The 18,070-nt window shown below is 42.2% G+C and overlaps 1 protein-coding gene across 2 annotated transcripts; it reads left to right on the top strand.

Moving 5' to 3' along the window:
- Positions 1 to 721: 721 nt before the first annotated feature.
- Positions 722 to 17,251, top strand: LOC118858455 (glutathione S-transferase-like). Of its 2 annotated transcripts, none has more exons than XM_036768980.1 (7): positions 722 to 824; positions 3,791 to 3,895; positions 5,634 to 5,685; positions 7,951 to 8,080; positions 8,583 to 8,724; positions 10,501 to 10,632; positions 16,598 to 17,251. In XM_036768980.1, the coding sequence occupies exons 2-7, from the start codon at positions 3,809 to 3,811 to the stop codon at positions 16,718 to 16,720; spliced, it is 666 nt and encodes a 221-aa protein (XP_036624875.1). In that variant the 5' UTR covers positions 722 to 824; positions 3,791 to 3,808; the 3' UTR covers positions 16,721 to 17,251. The 2 variants fall into 2 exon arrangements, with proteins under 2 accessions (XP_036624875.1, XP_036624876.1); XM_036768981.1 differs by lacking the exon at positions 722 to 824 and adding an exon at positions 1,280 to 1,379.
- The last annotated feature ends 819 nt before the right edge of the window (positions 17,252 to 18,070 follow it).

An 18,070-nucleotide genomic window follows, 5' to 3' on the forward strand; every position in this document is an offset into this window, starting at 1 on the left:
TTTGCAAAATCAAGTCAGACGTATGCATCATCTATTTTCGTCCCTCTGTTTTCCTCTATTCTCGTTAGTTTTGGGTTGGGATGGGCTGCTGGGGGTCCTCCGGGCGTGCATGTTGCAAAAGGAAGGCAGACTGCCACGTGCAGCGCCTCATTTGGATGTGTCTGGAGTCTTGGAAGCTTGACTACCCTACGTTCTCCTACAAATGGACCTTGGGAGCTTGTTCTAGCAGGGGAGCGCAGCTACTCGTATACCCTTGACCGAAGAACGGTACCGCCTCTATCGGGGAAGGTCGTCCTCTTCGACCGAGCGCGCAGCTTCGGGAGGGACGCACATGGAGCGGTGAGGGAGGAAGGGGACACCCGCCTAGCCAGCCAGATCAGCCGAATCAACCCTGGCGATCAATGGGGTGACAGATGTCGCAGCCAGATCGCCCTCACATCCAGTAGTCTTTTGGGGGCATTCAGTATATAGAGTCAGCAATTGGGCTTTCTTTACGCGTGGGGTGACCGCATGCAAAGTAAATAGGAGAATCCCAGGGACATAGTTCTATCGCTTCCTTAAAAATACCGCCTTTTGCACCCTCTTGGGACACTTAACAACAGTCAAATTGCTCCGCAGTTTGGGATGTTTTTTCTTTCCCCATGATACCTTGCAGCTGGGTTGGGCATGCAAAGCACCAGAGTCACCATTGGTAGATCTCGTCCAGAGTCCTCGCCCACTTCGCATATCTAGGGCTCCAGCTCAGTGCGCTCCAGCCAGCTTTCGCCCAGAAGCTGCCCCTCTTGGACACCTGCTCGCAGGATCCCCTTCTCCAGCAGCGGACGGTGAGAATGTGCAGAACTCCCTGGCCTCTCCCGGCCTTTCCCTCCCTGCCCCTTCCTTCCCTACCTGCGCTCCGCTCTCACTGCTAATAGGCTCCCCGCATCCCTGTACTTGCTCCAGAGGGTCTCTGCTTTGCACCTTTACCACCTCTTCTCTCCGAATTTGGGGCTCTTTTCCAGGTGTGGGCAAACAGGGCTTCTAGTTCTGGTTTTGGCACTGTGACATTTGACAAGTCACTTAATCTCGAAGGGACTCGGTTTCCTCATCTATAAAATACGTGAAGTATTTGGGAAAGTTGAGGACCTGTTATAGCGGTGCCTGCGTCTTAAATTTGTCCGGGGGGTGGGGGTGGGCGGCTGGGGGTGGGGGGTGTGGCGCCAGGGACGGATGAATGACCTTTCTTTGGGAAGGATTCCTGCCTGAACTGCCCTGGAAATGAGTAACTATTTCTTTTCAGAAAGTTCTTGGCCCAGAGGGCTGGATAACAGTTCCAAACCCGAAGTTGTCAAAATAGTCTTTAAGAAACTATTGGAAATAACTACTAATCTTCCCTCCTGGTGAGATAATGAATTAAATGTTTTGAATTCTGAAAACTTCTCCTGGGCAAAAGCGATAGATGCGCATTCTGAAGAATCAGAATGTTCTGAGAACCAGTTCCTGTGTGAGTGGGCTATTCCTGTCTTTTTTTTTCCTTAAGTAAAAATGGTTCTAATCCAAAAATTCTTTCCCCATAGAAAGTGTTAGAAATAGTAGTTAGTTGGTCAGGGTAGGTCAGCCCAGCCCGTGAAAACTTAATTAACCTGTGGTGTCCTTGAAGGATTGGCTGATTTGGGGTGCCCAAGCACCAACTTATCATAGTTCTAAGGTTCAGCTTCAGAAAGCTGGCCACCAGATGATTGGGGCGTGAGGAAGGTGATGGGACACTGTAATTAATGGAGTCCTGTCTACTAATCTGGGGGGTGGAGAGTAAAGATTTGCCAGTCTTTTGAAGTAAATATTCTTTCATCTATAGCTAAAAACCACTTTTGTGCTAGGAGCACATGAATTTTCTTTTCTTATATCCTCTCTTCGCCTTTCCTCCCCACAATTACCTCTTTTTTTTTGGTGGTGGGGGTGGGGGGAGGTTTAAGCCTGAGCCCCAGTGACTTATTAACTTTCTACCTTGCCATATTTCCATGAGAAATGTATGCTGTAAGTGGATAGAAATCCTTTGATTTGTAATTAGTGTTCTGATGATCAAAAACTGTGCTGACAGATTGTACCCATCTTTTAAAAAAATGATAATTTTAATCTAAAAAAATTTTTAGAAATAGTGGCCGAGTGGCATGGATTGTCCATAGAAACTTAATTAACCCATGATGTATCTTCTGGAGACATGGGGCCTGAGTTGATCATTGCCTAGGTGTTCTGAATTAGGGAACAGGGTGTACTTGGCGGGGCGTTGAGGGAATGGTGGGGGTTCTCTTGTTTCACTCTCTCTATACTGTCAGTTTTAAGTTATGTAATCATAAAGTCCCTCTGAGGGACTTAATAATCCTAAGTGGGGTAGAGGGAGTAACAGGAAAAGGGAGAGGGGAACCGCCTGAATTAATAATTGTGAAAAATGAAATGGGGCAGTCATTTGTCAGCCTTGATTCAGGGTTAGAGGTTGTGGGAAATAAATTTCATGGGTTTTTGAATAATGATGGAAAGGGGGTATATTTCAGTCTCACTAGAATGTAAATTACTTGAATGCAGGATAATGATAGCTGACATTTATATAGAGCTTACTATTTGCCGGGCACTTTACAGTTATTATATCATTTGGTCCTCAGGACAACCCTGGTTGGTAGGTTATTATCAGCTGAGGAAACTACCTCAGAGATTAAGTGACTTGCCCAGGTTCACATACCTATTATCTGAGGCTGGATTTGAACTTCGGCCTTTTTGACTCCAGGCCTATCTCTACCCACTCACCTTTGTATTCTAACTTCCTAAGAGAGTCCTTTGCATTGGCAAGGTACTTAATCAATATTTGCTGAATTAAATTAACTGCACACCTTATGGTGTGGTCATTGGCAGGATGCCTCAAACTTATTTCCTCATCTGTTAAAAAAAAATGCATTGGGCTAGGTCCTTTCTAGCTCTAAAATCATTTCTTCAGTCAGTCTTCGATCTTCTCAGAGCCCACTTAGTCTGTTTTTTCCTTCCACCCCTCTTGCCCTTCTCTTTTTCCCAGTATGTGCCCTTCTGCTATTCTTCTATCATTAACCTTGTCCTCTTCTTCTTAGTCCTCCTCTCCTTAGGTAAGACTGAATACTTAAGATCGTTATGAAAAGTGGTGTTTTTTTTTACTAGGTACACACAGTACTGTACTTTAAAAAGAGATTTTATTGGGAAGCAATGACCTAAAAAACCCAGATAATAGAGGGATACACTGTAAGCAAATATTTTCTCGGTTTTTTTTGGTTATTTTAAACAGTTCCTGTTTTTTTTTTGTTAAATGAAGAAAATGGCAGGACTAAGATCCTGTGTTTAAGGCTGGAAAGAACCCTAGACATCATCTAACCCAACTTCCTCATTTTATAGATGAGGTAATGAAGGCCCAGTTACCTACCTACCCAAGTCCACACAGATAATCAGGATCGGTGGTTTATATCTAGTCCTTCTGCCTCCAAATTCAGTGCTCTTCCTTTCGTATCACAATCTTTACAGACAACTAGATGTTTGTCTTGTATAATTTTCTATTTCGTATATGTGTCTGTCTTTCTGCCAACATTGCATGTGCTGTGTCTTTTACAGACATACCCCTGCCTAACACAGTTGGTTATAATGAACCAATCTTCTATAAATGCCTGTCCCATACAAATAAAATCAAGATTTCAAATATTTAATCTAGTGCCAGCTGTATGCAAGGGATTATACTGGGAACATGAAATCCAGTCTCATCTAAGTATCACTTACATATGTATTTTTTTGTCTTTTTCAGAAAACACAAAACATCACAATGGCAAATAAACCTATCCTCCACTACTTTGATGGAAGGGGCCGAATGGAATCCATCAGATGGCTCTTAGCAGCAGCTGGAGTGGAGGTTTGTCTAATTTGGGGTGGGGGGGACTTTCCAAGGAGATTTCATTGTTCTCAAGCTCTGGGACATCTTAGGACAAGCTGTGGCCTGAACATCTCTAGTTATTATACCCAACACTCCTCCCTCCAAAAGTTGACTTGTGCAAATGGATATGCTTTTTTTTTTTCAGTACAATCTTATTTTCTAATTGCTTTTTTCTTTATAGTTTCAGAGATACTTGATCATCTGTCTGGAGCTGTAAGGCATCTCAGAGAGTCATTTAATCCAATCTCTCTTCTTATAGATGAGAAAACTTAGACCCAGAGAGGTTAATGACTTGCTGAAGGCCCTCAGTCTGGTATTTAAAGTACAGTTTTTAGAGAGCTTCCTATGTACAAGGAATGAATCAAATTTAGCAGTGGCTCTCAAGACTAGTTTTCCAAAACTGGACATTAGTTTTCCTGAGCTCCCAAAGCTTTTCAGTCTAGGGCCTAGGACAAGGTATTTGTGGTCTGAGGGAAGGATTGAATCCCACACATTTTGGGGAAGTATGACTATATGTTGATGCTTTTGTGAGCATTTTCACAGGCTTTGTTTAAAATCAAAGATCTCTTAAATAAATAGACCATAATGCCCTTCAAAAAAAAAAGGTGGGAATTTGTTTTGTTTGACTACAAATATTTGTTACAGGGATTTTCTTTCCTTTTTCCTTGTTTGTTTTTCTCAATGGAGGGTGGAGGTAGGAGTGAGAGAAAATAAGTGCTACTTAATTTTTAAAATTTTAGATTTAAAAAAAAGAGAAAGAAAATCAGGCTCCCTGTGAAGCTGAGGCTTTGAGCCTTCACTGTAACTAACATGTATTTTTTTTTGCTTGTCAAAAAACCAATACCTACATGTTGCAGAGGGCAGAATTATCTGACATTATGCAATATGTACATTTATTAAAAAAGGAATATTAAAAGTTGTCCCCTCGTGTTCACCTGTGGGGCTGCTCTCCTTGGTAACTGCCTACCTTGCCTTCCCCTAGTCCTGCCTCGGGCTTTCAATGTCTCTGCCAGGTATTTAATGAGTAATTAATACAGAGTATTTCGCAAGTAAATTTATAAATGAAGTAGGAGAGGTCCTACAAAAAGACTTGTACTGTCATTATGAAAATGGAATAAAGATTAAAGATCTGTGATTTCCCTGGGGGAGTTAATCATAGCCCCAGCTTTTACTTGGATATTGTGTTAGTTACACAATGAAACCCCTCTGCAGCAGAGCAAACAGGTTTTGTGAATTGCTATGGCAAAAATATATAATTCTTCACTTGGTGACCAGCCATACAGGGATGAGCCATTCAGAGTTTAGCTAGGCAGGTCCTCGGATGACTAACATCCAGTTTGTCTTTGACCACGCAATGAAAGCTTTTCTGGCTTAATGGGACTTGACTAAATTTGCAGCCACCTGACACACTCAAGATCACTCTCCTAAAGGGGATCAGTGAACAGTCAGCAAGCATTTATTAAGTGCCTGTGACATATCAGACACTATGTTAGGCATGGGGAGATGTGAAGACAGGTCCACCTTGGCCTAGCTTCCAAACCCTCGAAGAGTTAATATTCTATCAGGGAAGACAACATGGATACATAAACATACAATATGTAACACATGTGTAAATAAATCACATCTGCCTGTTAATATATGCATATGTAAACATACACTCTCCTGAACTGCCTATGACATTTCCTAATATCATTTTGTATTTCTGTTTTTGTTTTAGTTTGAAGAACAAATTTTTGAAACAAAAGAACAACTAGATAAGTTGAGAGCAAGTGAGTATAAAAAATGCAATGGAAACTCTGGAAGGCATCATTGTTCAATGGAAAGAATGATGCCTTTGGAGTTGGAACACCTTGGTCTGAGTCCCAACTCTGCCTGCTGCTTACTACCTGTGTGACTTTGGATGAGTCGGTTAACCTTTCTGGGTCTTACTGTCTTCAGCTGTAAAATGAGAGGTTGGATCACTAAGTCCTTTCTAGCTCTAAATCTATGATCTTGCCCTTAGTTTTTATTAAGCTGAAGGAAGCCATCAAAAACACTGTCCTAATCAAATTAGAGTGGGAAGAACAAGTATTTTTAACTGAAAATACCTTTAGCTACACTACAGGACGACTGATAATATAAATGTGGATTATCTGGTCTGTACCCAATGTATTACACAAAATTAACACTGAGGTATGGCTCAAAGTGGGGCCACTAGGTGGCACAGTGGATAGAATTCCAGCCTGGAGTCTGGAAGACTCGAGTTCAAATTTGGCTGTGTGACCCTGGACAAGTCATTTAACCCTGTTTGCCTCAGTTCCTCATTTGTAAAATGAGTTAGAGAAGGAAATGTCAAACGACTCTGGCGTCTTTGCCAAGAAAACCTCAAATGGGGTGGCTGAACAACAGCGTAACTTAAAGTCACGCACCAAGCAGACACAAACAGACACAGACCCTGTGCATTTATTCATTTGACATGAATTTATTCATTAAACATTTACTGTATACTAGGCACTATGCTAGGTGCTGCAGGTGCCAAATCAAAAATAAAAATCCAATTCTCACCCCTAAGAAGCATACATTTCACTAAGAGATACAACATTTAAACAGATAAATACAATATAATTTGAGGAGAGACAAGGGCACTGATAACTCATCACCAGGAATCCTGTTTTGAGTTATTAGGGTGTATTTCTGAAGAATTTTACAAACACCAGAAGTCCTCTCCCCACCCTCTTTCCTAGGGGCCATGGATGCCTCTCCTACTAATTCCAATTCGCCTAAAAGCTGCAGATTCCATTATACTGTGCTGCATGAGACGTGGGAGGGTGAGGGAATGAGCACTCATCTGAGAGTTGGGAGACCTGAATTTTGGTCTTCACTCTGTCACTAAATCACTGCATGGCCTCTGACATGTTACTCACTGCTCTAGGGCTTAGTCTCCGGTTCTGGACAAGGTAATCTCTGAGGGTGCCTTCCAGGTCTAATATCCTAGGATCCTTTGTGTGTTCTTTGTAAACGAAGCTGCCTTAGTTGACCTCTCATTGCTAAGACACTTGTATATCTTTGGTTTCTTTGTGGTTTACCTAGCTGGGGCGATGGATTTGTGTTTATCCACTCACATTTGATTCCCCTTTTGCAAGATGGCCGGCCTAGAGTAAGAGTAGTGATCTGTGACCAGGAAGCAGTCAGTCAATAAACATTTATTAAGCATCTACTAGGATGTGTGCCGGACACAGTGCGAAAGTTCTTAGGATGCAAAGGAAGGCAAGAGGCAGTCTCTGCCCTCAAGGGGCTCCCATTCTAGTGGAAGCAAGAATATGCAGGCAACTATGTACATACAAGATATACACAGGGCAGATTGGAGATGGCCAGCAGCGGACAGGCACTAGACTGAAGGGGAATCAGGGAAGGCTTCCTGTAGAAGGTGGGACTTTAGCGAAGCACAGTGGTTGGTAGGCACTGGACGTTGGCCAGTGGCCAAATTAGCCAGTGGTTTCAGCTTCATTGACCCAGTACTCCAACCAGTTAATAATATCATTATTAATAGCTAGCATTTATATAGCACTTTAAGGTTTGCAAAGTGTTTTACAAATGCCTCATTGTTCCTTCATAACAACCCTGGGATGTAAGTACCGTTATCACCCTCCATTTTCAGATGAGGAAATTAAGGCCTATAGAAATTTGACTGACTTGCCCAACTCACGCAGCTAATGAATGTCCGAGGCTGGATTAGAACTCGGGTCTTCTTAAATCCAACGCCTACCTAGGAGTTTCTATTAAGGTCCCCATCCACACATCAATGCTATATATAAAAGTGTGTCTCTGTTCCTCTCCTTAAGAACTAAAGGGGCCGTGTGTGAGACCAACACTCCTTTTGCTTCTTGCTTCCATGCACAGAGTTTTCTATCCTTCCTTCATGTCCGTAGCTCCTTTTAATGATCTTGGCTGGTCTGCTGCCCCAGGACACGACAGTACAGTCTTGTAGTGTGTGTGTGTGTGAGTTGCCAGGTGCCAAAAGTTTTGATGTCTAAGCCTGTATTTTCTGTTCTCAGCTGTCCTGCCGTTCCAACAAGTGCCACTGGTTGAGATCGATGGGATGAAGCTGGTTCAGTGCAGAGCCATTCTCCACTATATTGCTGAGAAACACAATCTGCTTGGAAAGGACATGAAGGAGAGAGCAATGTACTGTAACGGTTCTATGCTTGCTTGGGGGGTGACTTGGCTAGGTAGTTAGCTGGCCCTGTCCCACACGGTTTGTCATCCACAAACAGACTCTTTGATTTTTCTGTATGATACTGGTTTAAGTAATGAGCAAAGACTGGAGCGTCTTCAGGACCAATTTAACCTTCGGTTGTCTGCCTACCTTTTGATTCTCAACAGCTTTTTTGTTTTTAGGAATTTAACTTGGGGTTTAAAGAAGCCAAGCCTTCCTTTTTTCACCCTCAGTAGTGGCATCTTCCAACGCATATTGGGAAAAAGCCTTTAGTTGTTTTCCTTCTTTGGGAGATAGGAAGCAGAGACTGGCTGGGAGAATGGGGGATGAATTACCCTCCCTGATTTGTGACAAGACTTTTCAGGGGATTTAAAAAAAAAAAGAATTTCTGGACTCCACAGAGGATCTTAGTTGGGGAAGCCAAGGAAAGGAAACGTTAACTGAGACGCTACATACTTTTTTTTTTTTAAGGATTATCATGTACTCAGAGGGAGCAATGGATCTGATGGAGCTACTCATGATGTATCCTTTCCTAAAAGGAGAAGAGCAGAAGCAAAAATTCACTGAAATGGATAACAAGGCCAAAAACAGATACTTCCCTGCTTATGAAAAGGTAAATGACAGAGGATCTGATGTAATTAGAATAATGAAACCAGGTGCAGTGAGCAGAGCACCAGCCCTGAAGTCAGGAGGACCTGAGTTCAAATGCGACCTCAGACACTTAACACACTTAGTAGCTGTGTGACCTTGGGCAAGTCACTTAACTCCAATAGCCTTGCCTTCCCCCTCCAAAAAAAAAACAGCAAAAAAAAAATAATGATGAAACCAGAAAAAAATAAAAGAGAGCAAGAGGAACAGGTACTCAGGCAGTTCTCTAAATGATTTTTCCTCTGCTCCATGGTTTTTTTGGTTGTTGTTTTTTGTAAAACTAACCTCAGGAGAACATATTTTAGATTGCTAAGGACTCATGATGGGGCACTGAAAGGCAGGGTGGCATAGTAGATGGTGGCCTGGCCTCGGAGGCAGGAAGACCCAGGTTCAAGTTCTAGCTCAGATGCATGTGGGCTGTGTGACTTTAGACGAGTCATTTGAATTCTCTGTGCTCCAGGCTGCCACTACCATTATTACTACTGCTAGCTAATGTTTACATGGAGGCTGCTAGATAGCTCAGTGGATAGAGAATTAGGCATGGAGTCGGGAAAACCTGAGGTCAAATTCACCCTCAGACAATTCCTAGCTGTGTGACATTGGGTAAGCCACTTGCTCTCTGTTTGCCCAGGAGGCAGCCTAGGAGGACCCTGGGCGAGTCACTTATCTCTGCTTACCTTCATTCACCTGAGGAGGAAATGGCAAACCACTCCAGTATCTTGGCCAAGAAAACCCCATGCACAGGATTGGTGTGATGTGGTGCACAGGGTGACAAAGAGCCGGACATGACTGATTACACAACAACACGTATAAAACACCCGTTATGTGCCAGGCACTGTGCTAAATACTTTATTATCTCATTTTGATCTTTACAACAACCCTGGGAGGTAGGAGATATGAGGAAACTTGGATATACAAAGAATGAAAGACTTGCCCAAGATCATATGGCCAGCAGGTATCTAAGCCTGGATTTGAACTCAGATCTTCCTGACTCCAGGCCAGCACTACATCCACTGCCCCACCAGCTGCCTCTAATTATCTGAGACTATTAGTTGCAGAGAAGGTTATTGGTAAGGGAAGTTCTTCACTATCACAATCTTGTCCGAAAGGAGCAACATCAAGAAGAAAGATGAAACACAATCACAAAACCAGCATGCTCCTGCCTCACTCACTCACTACGTGGGTTTCTTTGAGCAAGTCAGTTAATCTCTCTGGGCCTCAGTTTCCTCATCTGTAAAACAAGGAGGTTGGACCAGATGGCCTCTGAGGATACCACCCACTCTAAATCCTTAATCTTATGATGCTCTGTCCTAGACTATCAGTAACTTTGCTTCTGCCTGGGACCATAATGGCCTCTGGTAGGTCAGTGCCTCCAAAAACTGAGCACTAGAACAGTTATGGACTAATAGTTAGACCTACAACAAAGAAGCTTTCTACTGGAATTGAGTGGGTACTCTGGCATCACTTTAAACACAGGACGTTTGAGAGGAGAAAAAGTCTGGAATTTAATGTTGCAACCTCATTTTGAATTGGAATTGATAGTTAATCATGCGTTCCGTCTCACTCCCTCTTCTCGCTCCTTCATGATCTGTATAGAGGGATTCCAGCTTGACTTGCCATTAGCTGGACGTTGGACAGTCTCACCCACTCCTATGTACTCTGCTGCTATAGTCGATCCATCGCTCCTCTGTCTGTGAAGTGACAGGCATCCTCAACATTCTCCTGTACTTATGTCATTCAGGTTTTAAAGGGTCACGGACAAAACTTTCTCGTGGGTAACCGGATGAGCCTGGCAGATGTGCAACTGATTGAAGCTATTTTAACAGTGGAGGAGAACATTCCTGATGCACTCTCTGGATTTCCATCACTCCAGGTAATTAAAATATGAAGTTTGAAAATTGACCAAGGACTTCTTCCTTAAATATCTGATGACCAGTTGACTTTCAATTTTAAATCTAGTCAGTCAGATTGTAATTAAGAGGACTTGGATTCAAAAACTGATTCTGCCTCTTACTAGCTAGGTGACTATGGATAAATCACCTTGCCACTCTGGGCTTTGGATTCCTCTTCTGAAAATGGAGGGTTGGCTAGGTATGGTGGCACAGGCTTGTAAACTTGACTACGTGGGAGACAGGCTGTTAGATCTCTTGAGTTCTGGAGTCCTGCGGTAGGCAATGCAGATGGGCTTTTTATTCCCACTAAGTTAGGAGTTGACAAGGTGGTTGGGGTGGCACACAAAGTGGAAGAGGTGATTGGCCCATGAGTGGCCCCTGAACTTCCAGGCTGGATGAGATAGGGAGACCTAGTTTTTAAAGATAAAATGAAATCAGGAGTTGGGATAAATGACCTTTCATTTACTGCAGGGTCTTGTCCAGCTTCCAACGTACAATCCTAGGAAATCAGAAGGATCAGGGTTCAAGTCCTACCACATCCAGTCATGGGGTTCTTGGTGCTCCAAGGCAATTTTCTAAGATGCTGATTTATGAGGAAGTTTCTACATTATGAGTTCTCAGCCATGATGCAATTACAGTTCTGGACAGAAAGGAAAAGAAAATAAATACATAGAAAGATTTATACATGTATTTGCATTTATGTATATGCATACATACATAGACACATGGATATGTACAAACATATATATTGTATAGATTGAAGTAAGGATAGAGAAAGATTGAGAATTGAATTCCCAATACCCAGTACTTTTACATGGTTAGATTATTTATTCTTAAAAATGGTTTTATCTCTACTTTTCTCCCAAGCTGCTTCATGGACTCAAACTTTGCTTGTTGAAAGTTGACCCAAGGAAACATTCCTGAAACATAAATTTATCAGTCTCTTCTGTGCAAGCTGAAGCATAGGAAAGAATAGGAAAGAGTCAGTGCTTAAGATATTGGGGAGTTTCTCTTTTTCTAAATCTAGAGAGCCTCAAATTTAAAATTCTGATGTCTAAGTACAGACTAGCTCTGGCCACCCCCCTACACGACATGCCTGCTGTGGTTATGGATCCTGTGGGGAGAGAGTAGCTTGGACTCTTCTTAGTATAAACATCTGGTTCACTTTTGTTTGCCACTTGGCCCGCCTAGGGAGTGGGTTAGGGTTCGTGGCAAGCCCAGCTCAACTTGGCTCACCCTTTCACCATTCCTCCCTCTCCAAGCACATGAAGATATCTCGGTCCTCACTCTTTTCCCCACTCTGTCTCTTTGTGTCAGTGCCTGGCCAGATCCAATTCCCCTCTCAAGAGTCTTAGGGACAAATTATTTTACAAAAATGCAGTTTCCAATCAATCCCAGAATTCTCTTGATCTATCTGCAAATGTCAAACCACTCCAGTATGTTTACCCCAAATGGGGTCCCAAAGAGTCAGACACGACTGAAATCTGTTCCTTCAGATTATTCCCTGTAACTAAGCAAGTATTACTGTAAATTGTAGGTATTGTACCAAATCTGACCTAAATGTTTTGCTCTTCTAATCTCTACTCTGACAACTACTCTCCCAAACCCTTTCTAAACATGATCCCCAAACCATGAGGACCTCCAGCTTCCCCATCTTCCCTCCTCCAAAGAGGGACAATCCACTGTATGATTTGGCCTGGGTCACATTGTGTTTACTGTTGCCAAAGTTCAGAAACAGTGATCATTCCAATGTGCAAACAAGGTAGATAGCTTATCAGGCGTTTATACAATAAAGATAAGGTTTTTAGTGCCTTTTCATTCAGGACCTGTGATTTTCACTGATTAGGGAATCCCATTGTGGAAAGTTCCTCCACCTTAGAGTATCAGTATGCAAACTTTTTGATGGCAGGACTCCTTTACACACTTAAAAATGATTGAGGGCCCTTGCCCCCACCCCGAATCCCTTCAAGAGCTTCTGTGTTTGTGGGTTATATCTATTCATATTTACCTTATTAGAAATTAAAATGTATTATCAAGAAAATAGGCTTTGACTTTGAAGACGCCCTGAAAGGGTCTTGGACAGCCTTAGGGTTCCTGGATCACACTTGAAAAACCATTACTTTAGACAGTCACTTGGACCCCAGAGAGGTTAAATGACTTTCTTTTGATCCTACAGCCAGTATGGGTGAGACATAGAATTTACACTCGGATCTTCTTGACTCCATGGGGAGGCCTATTATCCATTGTTAAATAAATATGCATATATATGCATATGTATATACATATACACAGAGACACATATATTACATCATATTATATATATATATATATATGTATATATATAAAACATGTGTTTGTGTGTGTAGATACAAATCCAGGTGGTAGACTAAAACCTAATTAATTTTGATTCCACTAATACCAAGTTTTCTTATTTTGACTCTGAAGTTTGCCCTTTCAACCAACCATATGTTTGGGGTGACTATGTGGCACGGTGGATAAAGTGCCAGGCCTGGAGTCAGAAAAATCTGAGTTTAAATCCAGCCTCAGACCTTTACCAGCTGTGTGAACCTGGGCAAGTCACTTAATTCTTTTGCCTCAGTTTCCTCATCTGTCAAATGGAAGTAATGATAGCCCCTACCTCCCAGAGTTGTTGTGAGGATCAAATGAGACCATAATTGAAAGTGTTTGGCGCATGGTAGGCACTATGTAAATATTAGCTGTTACTATTGATCGTTACAATGTGAGGAGGAAAAAAAGATTTACTAGGCAAATTCAGGCTTAGAAAAGGAAATTCATGTCGAAAGAGAAGTGCCTATGTTGTTTAAGCAAATTGTTTCCAAATGCTTTCAAGTAGTTCATATTTAGTTATAAAGTATTTCTATAACTGTAAATCATATTCTTGTTAATTCCTTAAAGGTACTTCCAGCTGGGCAGTTTCGCCGGTGTACTTGCATATATATAATCCTACTTATGTAGTAGGATGCCATAAAACTATATGCATATAGCTCTGGCTTTTCATTAAACAGGAAGTATAGTAGAGCGGTAAGCACTGGACAATCTGGAATCAGGATTGGGAGAGATCTGAGTTTGAATCCTGCCTCTGATGCTTACTAGCGGTGTGTCGCATAAATTGTCAGTCAGGCTATCTCTCCTTTGTTCTAAGAAAAGTGAAAGACAATCCTTGCTCTCAAGGGGCTTTACAGTCTAATGGGAGAAAACCACATAACAAAGTGTGTACAGATGAGCTATATACAGGATAAATTGGATAATCAGCAGAGGGCACAGCGCACAGATCACTAGATCTGGAGTTTGGAAGTGCTGGGTTCAAATGGGGCTCTGTATGAACCTTGGCAAGTCACTTAACTTGTTTGTCATATAGTTTCTTCAACTATAAAATGCATCTCCCAATAACACCAACCTCCCAGGTATAGCAGTAAGGCAAAAATTCATGACCTCAAAGAGGACCACGGGCATGCCTGAATGGTTCAGAATCACAAAGTATAAGGAATTCTCTAGGTAGAAGGCAGAGGAAGTATAACATTTATTTAGACTTCAGAGGATCAGATTCAAGGACCAATGCCCCCAATTTGATATTGTAGCAATAATATTCCAAAACCAATAAGCCTCACTGTAGTAACAAGGAAATTATAACAAAATATTATAGCAAGAAACCAAGCCACACTTGTAACTTCCCCTAATAGGGCCTTCCTATAAAAGATCACTCAAGAATTCTAACTCTCCAAGCTCAGCAGTCTCTCCTGCAGCTCTGCAACTCTCTCTTGTTTAGCACTCTCTGCTCTGCACTCTCTCTTGATCCTTCAGCTCTCAGCTCTGCTGCTCCCAGTCCTGGGCTCTCTTTTCATGCAGTCCTAGCCATCCTCTGATTGACTCGAACTCTGCACACATACCATTGGCTGTGGTCTTAGCCAACTCCCCTTAGGGCCCTGAGGGCTTCACACCCACATCGGCTTAGCACCTACTAAGTAGGGGCTTGAGGCCTACTTACAAACAAAGACATAATCAGGCCTTCCCACCTAGGCCCACCTGAGCCCTACTGAATGGGTGGGGAAGATCTTTGATCAGATTAATATGGCACCAGGTTAAGCAAGCTATCTGTAAATAGCTTAGCACAGTGCTGGGCACATAATAGTCAATTGTACAGTAGTTTTCAGTTGTGTCTGACTCTTTGTGATTTGAGATTTCTTCGGCATAGAGAACTCTTACCGAGGTAACTGCCTCTATCAACAACACAAATGGGCAAATGTTGGATAACTTAGAATTTTGGGGAGTTGCCTAAGGCACGGAGAGGTTAAGTGAATTTGTCCAGGACAACCCAGGCAGTAGGTATCAGATGTAAAATTTGAACTCAGATCCTCCTGACTCCATGACTGACTCTTTCTTAATGACTCCACCCTGCTTCAGGTAGAGAGTAAAGCCATCTCTTTCTGACCATATTGATATATCGGCTTATGGGGGAAAAAACAGTACTTGTGGCACTGAGACTCACTCCTTCCTCATTACAACTCTACCCCCCAACTCCCTAATTAGGAATAAAAAGAAAAAAAAATCGTATTTTTGCATCTAGTCAAACTTTAGTAGTTCAAGATTAATTTGGAAAAGGGAAGACCAGTATGAATTATTAGCAGCTGACAATCACATAGTGTTTCAAGGTTTTCAGAACATTTTACATACGTTACCTCATTTGATACTCAACCCAATGCAAAGGGGCTACAGGCATTATTATCCCCATTTCGCAGATGGATAAACTGAAGCTCAGAGTTTATGCAACATTTTCATTGACTGTGTCTCCTTCCTTATCTCTGCCTCCCGGCTTCCCTGGTTTCCTTCAAAATCCCACTTTTGACAAGAAGCCTTTCCTTTTCCGCCTTCACTCTAGAAAAAAAGGAAGGAAATCAGCATGTATTCATTGCCTACTAGGCTGCTAGGTGGCGTAGTGGATAGAGTTGCAGGCCTGGAGTCAGGAAGACTTTGTGACCCCTTTAGGGGTTTTCTTTGCAAAGATACTGGAGTGGTTTGCCATTTCCTTCTCCAGCTTATTTCTTACAGATGAGGAAACTGAGGCAAACAGGGTGAAGTGATTTGTCCAGGGTCACACAGCTAGTAAGTGTCAAAGTTCAAAACCTGTAGAAGCTGATTTTGTTTTTAACCATAGATGGCACTCACACTTACTCACATTTTCATGTATTTGACTCACATCGCACCAAGAAGAGTAAGCAGTGTTCTATGGTAGATGGATGATTGCAGCCAATCAATAAACATTTATTAAGTGCTTACTGTATGCCAGGTACTGTGCTGAGCACTGGGGATACAAAAAAAAAAAAGATAAAAGACAGAACCTGCCATAAAGGGCTTATAGTCTCTGTGCCCTATGTAGCTAGCACCAACCCTCTGCTGATTATCTCCAGCTTATCCTGTATATAGCTTGTTTGTACACAATTTCTGTGTATATCATTTCTCCCGTTAGACTGTAAGCCCCTTGAGAGCAAGAATTGTCTTTTGCTTTTCTTTGAACAAAGGAGAAATTGACTGACATTTATGTGACTTGCCCAGGGACAAATAGCTTACAGGGGAGACAACATGCAAACAAATATATATATCAAGTAATTATATACAGGATAAATAGGAAGTAATAAACAGAATAATTATTAGAGTGAAGGCCCTAGAATTTAGAGGGGTTGAGTCACAAGCCTTAATCTTGGCTCCACAATTTATTAGCTGTGTGACCTTGGGAAAGTCACTTAACTGATTTTAGTTCGCTTAATTAATCATCCGTTTTGATTATTCATTAAGACCATCTTCACTTTCAATACTGATACCCCTGAATTTTGGGGGGGTGTCACCATTGTCATTTGGACTTTGTGTCATGATGTTATTGTTTGTTTTTTTTTTATCAACTGACTTTCCTTTCAACATTTTTTCCTCTAGGCATTTAAAACTCGCATGAGTAACGTCCCAACAATTAAGAAATTCCTGGCCCCTGGCAGCAAGAGAAAGCCCCCACCTGATGCCAAATCTATAGAATCGATTATCAAGATCTTCCGTGGATAAAACAGCAAACTCACCTATGGAGAGCGATTGCGTGTGATTACTCTGTGATTCTAGGGCCCTTAATGCCAATCATGCCAGTGCTTTGTGAGCCTTCTCTAGATGTAGCTACAGGCTCTGGTAGCCTTTCAGAGAAGCCTAACAAAACCAGCAAAGGCATAGGAGGCAAGGAGAGGGTCCTCCCTCCATTCTCAATCTCTTCTTTCTTCAGTCCTCTCTAAACACTTGACTTTGAGGCCCATTGCTCTAAGCCCTCCCAGATTCCCCTGGTTCACTCTCTAAGTTTCAGGGATATACATGTCCTAAGCCTAACCCTCCCCATCTGTTCCCTGACCTGAGGGAGACCTCCACCACATATATGCCTCTTCATCTTCCAGAAGTGACCTTGGGAGGAAGGCCTTATCTAAACTGCTCCAGCACCTAAGACATTGAGTACTTGCTGAATTCTGCCCCGTGCTTTTTGTGCTGAACATAGCTTTTGAAGTTGGATTACTCTAATAGTTGGAGCCTAATAAATAACAAAATGTTAGGTAATTCTACTGACCTAAGCCCCAGTTACCTGCACCATGACAACAAATGAAATAGATATGCATCAAATAAAGGCTTTCTATGCACAGATCTGTGGTTTATGTTCTCATTTTTGCCTTTAGAACTGAAAATGGGCACCTACTCTATGTTTATTGGTTTAGTATGGATAGAATGAATGTTCTTTGCCAAAATCCTTCAGAAGGTGCATAACCTTTTTTTTTTTGGAGGGGAAGAGTAAGGTTTGGGAACATGTGAATGATGATCCTGTCTCTTCCCAATGCTATGTTGATAATTTTTCTTCTAGTTTTGAGCATCTCAAAATTTGTCTAAGGTCTAGAATTTTTCCCTTATCAAGGTGCTTTGTGTAGAGGTATGAGTTTGTGTGTTTCAGGATAGGGCTATGGTTGGTCTCCATCATGCCTGTCTCCTGGGGGGGGTGAAATTTACAAGAAAACAAGAGACCATTCATTGATATGGAACATGATTCCTGTAAAAAACAGGAAAACCAAAAGCTAGTCAGATGTGTTAGCAAGCACCCTAGCATACCCAGGGTGACCGGCTAGCACAGGTTCTTTGATCTGCTTTTATAAAAGAAAGCCAGTTTCAAAGGGGTTAACAATTAAACAATGTAGACTTGATTCCATCTAACCTCACGAGGGTTGCTGGGCACCAACTCCTACAGCATTCCCTAATCGCCCTCCTCACAGGCGCCAGCAAGAAGGGTGGGGGCAACTCCCCCTGCAGGGCTAATCGAGGCAGGAACAACTTGTACATTCCCCTAAATCCCCTCGAGCCTCAATGGGGGCCAGTTGAGGCAAACACAGA

This window comes from Trichosurus vulpecula, chromosome 7 (genome assembly GCF_011100635.1).
Source record: "Trichosurus vulpecula isolate mTriVul1 chromosome 7, mTriVul1.pri, whole genome shotgun sequence".
Classification (NCBI taxonomy): Eukaryota; Metazoa; Chordata; class Mammalia; order Diprotodontia; family Phalangeridae; genus Trichosurus; species Trichosurus vulpecula.